The sequence below is a fragment of the Carassius auratus genome, chromosome 27 (genome assembly GCF_003368295.1).
Source record: "Carassius auratus strain Wakin chromosome 27, ASM336829v1, whole genome shotgun sequence".
NCBI lineage: Eukaryota > Metazoa > Chordata > Actinopteri > Cypriniformes > Cyprinidae > Carassius > Carassius auratus.
Genome location: NC_039269.1, coordinates 10,907,543 through 10,917,946, shown reverse-complemented (window position 1 = coordinate 10,917,946; position 10,404 = coordinate 10,907,543). Strand labels below are relative to the sequence as shown.

Sequence of the window (10,404 nt, the reverse complement as noted above, 5' to 3'; positions counted from 1 at the left end):
TCCTTTTTATTTAATAAATAACATGTTATTTACAGATCTGCTTCTCTACCTCTTTCATTCATTTACCAAAATGAGCATCATCTCTACAGACAGCAGGAAGTCCCAGATCGACTGTATGACTCAGTTCCTGAAGAAACTCAGAGCATCACAATCATCACAACCCACAGAACAGAAGAACATCAACAGAACTGATCTGACTTAGAAAACATGGACAGACACTTGCTACTGATATTAATCATGATTTCAGGTAAAATACCTTTTGATGCCATTGCTAAGGACAATAGATAATTAAGTGTGATGTGAAATCTGAAATTTACTGACTTGATTTTTAAAATATAAGCAAATAATTATGTTTATGTTTGCAGGTGTGATGGCTGCAGAACAGATTGGGCCAAACAAGGGTGAAAATGTCCTCAGTACAGAAGGAGATTCTGTGACACTGAGCTGCTCCTATGATACAAGCAGCAGATATGTTACACTTTACTGGTACAGACTGTATCCTAATGGAGAACCTAAGTATTTAATGTGGAAAGATGCTCGGAAATGGAGTGATACTGGGAGCCCAGCTGAATCTCGCTTTCAATCGACTACATCAGAAACATCCACTGAACTCATTATTACTGGTGTAACTCTGTCAGATTCAGCTCTCTATTATTGTGCTCTAAGAGTTGGAGCCCAGTGATACAAAGTCTTTGTGAACCCGTACAAAAACTCACATTTATTTTTTCCCTTTGATCTCAAACCTGATCTAACCCACAATCTGTAACACACACAATATAATTACACTTGTGGAAACACCTGTGTGAGAGTGTGATTCATAATTTATCAGAATATGTTTTGTTAAAAAAAAAAAGAGGTAGAAGTGAAGCAATACACAAAAGAACATTTTGCATTCTGACACTTACAGACTACTGTACATAATAAATTCAGTTCATTTCAGATAACATGTATGTGTGTGTGTGTGTGAGTGTGTGTGTGTGTGTGTGTATAAATTTAAAGATTTACTGATTATTATCTGTAATAATTAAAAGTATTTATCACAATCAGCAAAATATTCTTATTGCCAAAATGATGTGGTAAATGATTAATTCAAATGTCAATTCAAATTGTTCATTGATTTTTAATTCTAATTAATGTACAGTAAATATTTTGTAGAAACTGAACAAAACAATTACTGAGTACTGACAATGACAAAATTGTCATTTTTAGGTGGACATGATCATAATGACTTTACAAAATTTCATCAAAGTAATAAGCTAATGATAGTATTTTTCTAAAAGAAACAATTCAATAAATTATTACAGAATTGTCAATTTATCATAAATTCTAGTATTGGAATAGTCTATAAAACAATAATGAATTCATTTACTTAAAGCATGGTTAACTTTTTGGTTAACAATGCAGAAATCTGAAGAAGCAAATAATCAAAGCAGATAAAGACTCGCACAGTATTTCATGAAGAGCAGAAAGATCTTTAGTGCTAAAGACTGAAAAGCATAAATCAGAGTGTGCTGACTCAAGATAGAGTTGGACAGCCTTCTGGAGAAAATACTGCAAATAAAGGAGATCTAGCTATTCTACTGTGCAATTATTTTACCACAGCTACAAATTAATACTTCTATTTCTTCTGGTACAACAACTAGCAAGTAGCATTTATGCCGAGTGTACAGTATTTACTTTTTGTGAAGGATCTACCAAGCTTGATTTTAAGGAGAGATTTTTTTTTTTTATCTTCATACGAAGAACAGTTCCGCTGACAATCGAGAGTGTGTATGTCAGATTTTGCTGTGTACTACTGTACTCTAAAACACACTCATACAAAAACATGAAAAAAATCATAACTGTTCAATACTGCTCCTGAATAAGCATCAATCCTCTGCAGTCCTAATCACAGAAAGATACTGTACAACATCTTATAACAACTTTCATACTCAATGTACTTGGAACTTCCAAACTCAAATCCCATGAGCCTAAAACCATCACAACAAAGTCATTCATGTCTGCATTTTTTTTGAAAATCATCTGCTATATATATATATATATATATATATATATATATATATATATATATATATAATTTCTTGCAGTTGCCTTCCTCTAAGCAAAAACATGAGAAGCAGCAGATGATATCATCACACAGAAAGCAGGAAGTTCCAGTGTGTTTGAGAGTGAACCTGCAGAGACTCACAGATCTACAGCTCAGAGCACAGACAACATTAACACACTCCTGATCTGACCTAGTCAACATGGAGAAACACCTCCTGCTGATTTTAATTATGATTTCAGGTACAATTTGACTCTTTTAATAATTACAGGTGTATCCAGACACATCCAATGGGATATTGTTTTGTAACTTGACTCTTATGTTGTTTGCTTGTTTTAGGTGTGATGACTGCAGACCAGATTAGACCAGATCAAGAAACTAGTGTCATGAAGAAGGAAGATGAGACTGTGACCCTCAGCTGCTCATATGATACAAGCAGCAGATATGTTAGGCTTTACTGGTACAGACAGTATCCTAATGGAGAGCTTCACTATTTAATATATAAGACTGTAGGAGGTGGAAGTGGGAGCTCCGATGATCCCCGCTTTCAGTCGACTACACCACAATCATCCACTAAACTCATTATTACTGGAGTAACTCTGTCAGATTCAGCTCTCTATTATTGTGCTCTAAGAGTTGGAGCACAGTGCTATAAAATCTATGTGAAGCTGTACAAAAACTAATTTTTCCCTTTGATGTCAAGCATTGTCAGACCCACAATCTATAATTTACACAATATAATTATACTTGTGGAAAAACCTGTGTGTGGTTACTGAAAAAATGAAAATATAACACAATACTTCCTGGACTACAGATGTATATTATAAAATAAACAAGTAAAAACCAGGGTTGAATCTTTGATATCATTTGCATTTATGTTTATACATTTAAATGCTGTATTAATAGTTTATTTGCGAGGGACACATTTGCACCGTCAATAACACCACTGTAAAAACACAAACATTTGAGGGAAAATTTGAAGGGAAAAACATCTACCTTATTTGTAAATATGATGGAAATGGAAGCTTCAGTGCAATTTCTACTAGAAAGGCTTCTTCTTCTTTTCAAGTATAATGGCAGTTGGCAAACCAAACTTAAATGGTGCATTCCCGCCACCTACTGGATTGGAGTGTGGATAACATTATGGTATTGACCATTGATTGAAATCCTGTTAATTAAATGAGGTTCTTTTTAGAAATTAAATACTTCTTCCTATATTTTAAATTGCTTTGGGCCATTACCTAATAAAGCTTGGATAGAAAAAAAAAAAAAACTTCAATTTCTCTTACTGCTTGAAATAATTCAAATCTTTCTCTTGCATAAGCCTTACATTTTAATAATACATGTACTACTGTTTCCATATTTTCCAAACTACATGTCACAATACCCAGTCTGGTGTTTCCGAATCCTGACCATACTTTGATTTAGTAGACAATGGCCAATGCGCATTCTTGAAATTAAAACACCCTTCCTCCTATTTCCAGTGTTTCTTCTTTCTAAACCAACTGTTCCTTGAATGTTGTATAAAGATTGACCCTTATTTCCACTCTCCCCCTCCTTCTGCCATTTCTTGCTAATTTTATACTTTTTATCTCAGTCTTACTCAATGCAATTTTAATATCAACTTCTGGAAATGTATGGCCTGTTTGGCTAAACTATCCACCTCTTAATTTCCTGCCACCTGTCATGCTGTCTGGTCTCTGTTTCCCTGGGTGTCCACTAGTGGGCTCACTTCCCCTTAGGCACTTCACCGTAGGCACTAGATTTCCTCGAGTCTTGTCCTGTCATCACAGTAATTGCACTCCGGTTAATTGCACCAGGTGCAGGAACTCTATTGTCATTAGCCTCCCTATAAATTCCAGTCTTTTCCTGTTGTTTGTTTGGAGTCCTTACCCTTCGTGTGTCCAGCTTTCTCGTCCCCCGAGTTTCTTCCTGCCTGCTCGTCCTCCGAGTCATCTTGCATTCCGAGTTCCCTTTTCCTGTCCCTTTCATTTGTTTGTTTTGTTTGGACTGTCTTTTTGGTTTTGACCTTGGCTGTATTTGACTATGATTTGGATTACCATATATTAAATACCTGCAATTGGATCTCTCGCTCTCCCTGTGTCTCTCTGGGTACACGATCGTCACACCACCCCCATATGAACTGTTATTCAAAGAAAATGTTTATTGATTCCCCATTGTCTGGTTCTAAAAAGACTTTGTAATATTTAATAAATTAAGTCCTGTCTAGCTGTAGAAATTCCACTTTCTAGACTTTCAATTGCAGATAGAGAGTCTGTGCATATAACTGATCTTATAGGCTGAACTTCTTCAACCCACTGTAATGCTAATATAATTGCTATTAATGCTATTAAGATGTTCTTTTCAAAATGTTTACTTCAAATTAAGGTATAAATACACCATGCTACCATAATCTATAGTTGCTCCAGCTTAGGGCCACATAAATACTTTTGAGCAGTTTCCAATATGCTCTCCATTTAGCTCCAGCTAGACATCTCATTATATTTATTACTTTTTTAAATGTATCTATTATTTTCTGTATATGTACTCTGAAATTACATTTTGAGTCCATTCATACTCCTAAAAACCTAACAACTGATGCTCCAATGTTTCTCTATACATTTTAATATTTATTGTATAGGGTTCGTCTTCTTTTTTGAAAAACAAACTGCTTGTGTTTTTGCCATGAAGAGTCTAAAGCCCTATTTATTTGCTCAGTTTTCTATCAAATTGACAGCATTTTGAACCTTTTCCTGTACAAACTTAACATTCATTCCTCTTTTCCATATTGCAGCACCATCAGCATATAAGGATTTCCTTATCCCAGGTTCTATCTGAGAAAAGATGTCATTGATATTTAAGTTTCTAAAATAGGACTGCTGACACTTCCTTGAAGAGATCCATTCTCGATTAAATAAAATCGAGAATACACACATCCCACTCTGACTTGAATAGTTCTATTTAACAGAAAGTACCTAACCCAGTTATACATTTTACCTTTTATTCCCATCATATCCATATGATATGCCTTTTCAACATCAATGTCTTGTGTCAGCTTCCAAACACAGCACAGAATCCATAATTTTTCCTCCCTTTTCTGAAGCCACTTTGGTAAGGGGAGAAGATATCCCTCCTCTCGATAACATAAACCAGCCTGCTTATTACCAAACGCTCCATAATCTTTCATATATTTGAGGTTAGATTCATTGGCCTATAATTAATGGGTTGCGTATTATCTTTTCTTGGTTTTGCTACTGGGATAATTACTCCATGTTTCCATTCCATTGGCAGCTTTCCTGAATTCCATACCTTATTATAAAGATTTAAAATGACATTTAATGAAGGATCTGATAAATGCTTAATCATTTCATAGCATATCTCATGATCCTACCTTGAGAAGTTTGTTTGATCCCACCAATTGTACATACAAAGTTAATTCATAATCCAATGGATCTGCAGTTGACTCCTCAACTTCCAATATATGTGGATTCTTCCTCACGCTCTGTTCCCTTATCTTCATCATGTCATTTGATATATTTTCATTACTATGTACTTTCACAAATGTTTGTGCTAGTATCTCTGCCTTCCTGCTATCGGACACAACTACTCCCTAATGAATTATCGTTGGAATAGTATTATTTCTTTGTTTTCCTCCCATCTTTCTAATCATATTCCAAATCTTGTTGATTTCAATGTTTCCCCCAATATTATTGCAGTACTCTACAATAATTTATTTTTGCTGTCCTGATAACACTCCTCACAATTGCCTGAGCTTTTTTATAAACAATAAAGTCATAATAGCTAAACGATCCTCTTACTTTTTAAGTGTTTTGTTTCTTTCTTTAATTGCCTCATTGCATTCTTCATTCCACCATGGAACAATTTTCCTACGTCTTCTTTCTACCAAATACTTCTTCTGCTGTGCTCCTAAGAACCTCACTGATTTTTTTTTTTATTTAAAACATCAATATCTTCCAACCATTTTGTTTTGGCATATCTCACTGTACAACTCCCAATCTCCTGATTTAAAATTCCACCTAGGAATGCTTTCCTGTTTTTATTGCGTGTACTCCAATTGTACTGCAAACAGGAAAATGATCACTACTAATTGTACTTTCTAATAGCACGCTGTGGCGCTGGGCTAGCGGTCATCTTGTCTGGAGAGACGGGTGTGGTCTGTATATCCCATTGGCTACGATGTTTAAGGTAACTGGTAAACCCCCAAAAGTCCAGGATCTCCAGCCCAGGCAAAGAGTCATCCAGGCAATCATTGAATAGGTGCTTCAGGGCCTCATCATCTAAAAATCTAAATTAAATCTGCAATCAATCATCACTTCTCAGGGTAAGAAGATTGAATGTGTATAAATACAGATATCTCGGTATTTTAATAGATGAATCTCTTTCTTTTACTTCTCATATTCAGCAGCTAGCAAAAAGATTAAAACTTAAACTAGGGTTTTATTTAAGAATCAAATCCTGTCTCTCATTCAAATCTAAAAAGAGGTTAGTTGCTGGTACTTTGTCTATTATTGACTATGGTGATGTTTTATATATGCATGCTTCGTCTCAAAGTTTACATGCACTAGATACTATATACCATGGAGCTTTGAGGTTCATCACTGGTCTTAAAGTCCTCACTCACCACTGTGAACTGTATGAACATGTTGGATGGTCTTCTCTGTCAACACGGAGACTTCAACACTGGTATGTTTTTATATATAAGGCTATTTTAGGTCTTCTTCCATCCTACCTTCTGACCTACATCAGAGTAAAAAATACTGGGACTCACAATCTTCGGCCCCAGGATCTTGTTCTTCTGTCTGTACCAAATGTTAGAACTGAGCTGGGGAAAAAGGCGTTTAACTTTGCTGCTCCCTTTGCATGGAACAAGTTACAGAAAGATTTGAAACTTAATAAGCTTGTCTCATCGGTTACTTTTAAGAGGATATTAACTGACTTGGAAGCAGCCACATCTGGCTGTAGTTGTTCTGCATGATATGCTAAGGACTTGTGGTTGTTGTATCTGCTATTTTAGTTGTCTTATGTTATTGTGTATTCTGTGTTGTATGTATGGTTGAACTGCTGCCAAGGAAACTGGGTGATGGAAATGAAGGACTCCATGAAACAGACAGAAAACAGACCGGTTTAAATAGACAGATAATGACGATGAAAGTAAAGACACCTGAGTGCAATTAACAGGTGTGCAATTACCGTGACGAAGGGACAAGGCTTTGTGGGAAATGAAGTGCCTGCGGTGAGGTGCCTATGGGGAAGTGAGACCACTAGTGGACACCCAGGGATACACAGAACAGACACCGTGACATGATACCTTTATAACAAAAATTATTCCAGGTTTGCAAGATGAAGTTATGTTTATCAATTTCAAACTTCCTCCACAAGGGGTTAGCATTGCTCCCTCCATGAATGAGTATATCATGTGACATGATACAAACATTTAAAGAAGAGCTCTATGACACAGAGCTTTTGAGAGCAGAGTTGAGTGAATGTTTGTTCAAAGATCAACTATGTTTAGATGGGCTTTAATTTCTCTGTGCTTCATAGCTCATTGTGATGGTAAGCATTTTTTTGTTTCTGTATTTTTAACAAAAAGTGTTTTTTTTTTTCATATGGGATACCAAATATGTTCACTTGTTTTTCATAAAGATTCATCTTAATGATTTACTTTCTCTGTCTATTGTTCCCCAGTGTCTTTGGGTCAGGACAGAGTTGAACAATCTTCAGAAGAAATGACTGCGAGTGAAGGAGCTCAAGTTATTGTATGGTGTAAATATATTACCACTGATACAGCCCCATACCTCTTCTGGTACCAACAGCTACCTAACAGATCACCAACATTCATTCTAAATAAATTAACTTACGGTGAGGGAACTACTGAGCCTGATTTTAAGAAGAGATTTTCTGCGACACTGAATTCAACATCAAAAACAGTTCCACTGATGATCAAAGATGTGCGTGTGTCTGACTCTGCTGTGTACTACTGTGCTCTGAGGCCCACAGTCACAGGAAACACAACAACACTGTACAAAAAATACTACTGGAACCTATGCCATACATCAAGTACAAACACATCTTTGAATCACATTTATTTTTATAACATAACATAATCCATAGAGACTGATTCATTGGGTGTATAAATTGATCCTGATACTGTGAAAAAAGATAGTTTAATCATACAGTCACTTCAAGAGCTCAATTATATAGCATGCAAATCTACATGATTTATCTACCACTACTATAACATATAATTTGATATAATATATAATATAATGCAATATAATATATACATTAATACAGTATATATTTAAAAAAAAATTCCTGCGTGAGAAAAGCTCATGTTACTTCATGTACAGGCTGGGTTTAGAATATATAGATTTGAAAAAAAAAATATCGCCGTAAGATATGGATAAAAGAGGAGGAGTTTGGCAAATAGATCTGAGATGATGTTGTTGAATTTGCTAGACTGTCACAAACCTCAGTCCTGTTGCTGTCACACACACACACACTCACACACAAAATGATACTTCATTTCCTCATTTTGCTTTCTTCTTCGACATGTAAGTGCATTTGTGTATGTTTTGCATGCATGTGCATTTTGAAAAAGATCAGATAGAGAATATTTACAGTATTATACATCATTTTCACATTTCAATTGCTAAATGAGCTTATTATATTTTTTTAAAAGTATTGTATTTTTAATACCATGATGACAATGTAGCAGCATTTAATAATCGTTATCTAATTGATTTATTGTCAGGATACAATTTCACAATTTAAAACACTATTTGAAAAATAAGTTATTCATTTTCTCTTTTCCAGGGGTGAGTTTTGGAGATGAAATCACACCAGACAGCACTGAGGAATCTGCTGCAGTGGGTTCAACTGTTACTTTATCCTGCAGTTATTCCTCTGCACAAACACAGTCACTTCAATGGTACCGTCAGTCTCCAGGATTAGCTCCTCAATTTCTTGTGCTCATAATGGAGAGTGTGAAAGAGACTAGGACATCTGATGTAGATCCCAGGTTCTCTACTAAGCTCAGAAAAGAAAAACAAGCAACAAAAGAAATCAATCGTGTGGATCTGGAGATCTCCTCTGCTGCTGTATCAGACTCTGCTCTGTACTACTGTGCTCTGAGGCCCACAGTGACAGGAAACACCAGAACACTGTACAAAAACACAAACAATTATATGAATTATAGGTAATGAATGCACATTTTAAAATTATGAATACTATTATTTTTAATTATTTACACTACACTCTATTTCCCTGACTAAATGTTGATTTAAAAACAATACAACTTGCTTACAGTATATGTATAGGCATGCCAAATGAATGTTTTTTTACCACCAAAATAAACATCATCCCTAAATTTATTCTGTGTGGATATGCACATCTAAACAGAGACTATAAAAAGTGCTATAACAAAAAACAAAAGAATGAAAAATTTATGCAGATTATATTCAAATACTTTAACATACAATAGAGTTAGTAAGTAACCACAAGAGGGCGCAATGCACTATAGGACATGAATAGTAATCAAATGACAGTTGTACATGAAACACATATCGTAGACCCATTAAAACCAATGAATCTGGGAGGTGGGGTTTAAAACATTGATATCTGATGTGATCTTGTAAAACTTCAAGTCTGTTAGAGAGAGAATAAGAAACACACACAATGATTTTCCATTCTGTAATTCTGCTTTTTGCCTTTACATGTAAGTACTGAAGTGTTTTGCATCCTAGTACTTTGAGCAGCCAGAATGACTAATTTCTTCTCAAAATTAAGATTTTTTTTATTTTTTTATTTTTATGTTGTACATTGCATTCTATACTGATAAATCTAAAATGAATATACATTCATTTTAAACAAATGTACTTAAAAAAATATGATCTCCTCTTGCAGATGCAGCATATGGAAATGAAATTAAACCTACCAAAACTTTGGAGTTTGCTGAGGAGGGTTCAAGTGTTACATTATCCTACAGTTATTCATCTGCATTAACTCTCTACTGGTACCGTCAGTATCCCGGATCGGCTCCTCAGTTCATCGTGTTCATCTCAGGCAGTGCAAAAGATGATCAGGAATCTATTGTAGATCCCAGATTCACTGCCAAAGTCACCAAAGACAAAGAAAACCATGTGGATCTGGAGATCTCCTCTGTATCTATATCAGACTCTGCTCTGTACTACTGTGCTCTGGAGCCCACAGTGACAGGAAACACAAGAACATTGTACAAAAACCTGGTTCACAGTATTGCATCTACATCACACATATCCAACCTCCATATCTGCTGTAACACAAGGGAACTACCCTCTAATCAGTAAAAACAGTATAGA

The 10,404-nt window shown here is 35.3% G+C and overlaps 4 gene segments (V, D, J or C); all 4 read left to right on the top strand.

The window, feature by feature from the left end:
* Positions 1-9: 9 nt before the first annotated feature.
* LOC113046291 (T cell receptor alpha variable 14/delta variable 4-like) lies at positions 10-682 on the top strand. The segment is given in 2 exon segments: positions 10-247; positions 366-682. Coding segments are annotated over 2 exon segments (357 nt in total).
* Positions 683-2,174: 1,492 nt separating this feature from the next.
* LOC113046290 (T cell receptor alpha variable 14/delta variable 4-like) lies at positions 2,175-2,727 on the top strand. The segment is given in 2 exon segments: positions 2,175-2,286; positions 2,384-2,727. Coding segments are annotated over 2 exon segments (384 nt in total).
* A 4,782-nt stretch (positions 2,728-7,509) lies between these two features.
* On the top strand, positions 7,510-9,730 carry LOC113046289 (T cell receptor alpha variable 6-like). The segment is given in 4 exon segments: positions 7,510-7,618; positions 7,751-7,828; positions 8,882-9,221; positions 9,712-9,730. Coding segments are annotated over 4 exon segments (507 nt in total).
* Positions 9,717-10,404, top strand: LOC113046394 (T cell receptor alpha variable 5-like). The segment is given in 2 exon segments: positions 9,717-9,782; positions 9,971-10,404. Coding segments are annotated over 2 exon segments (462 nt in total).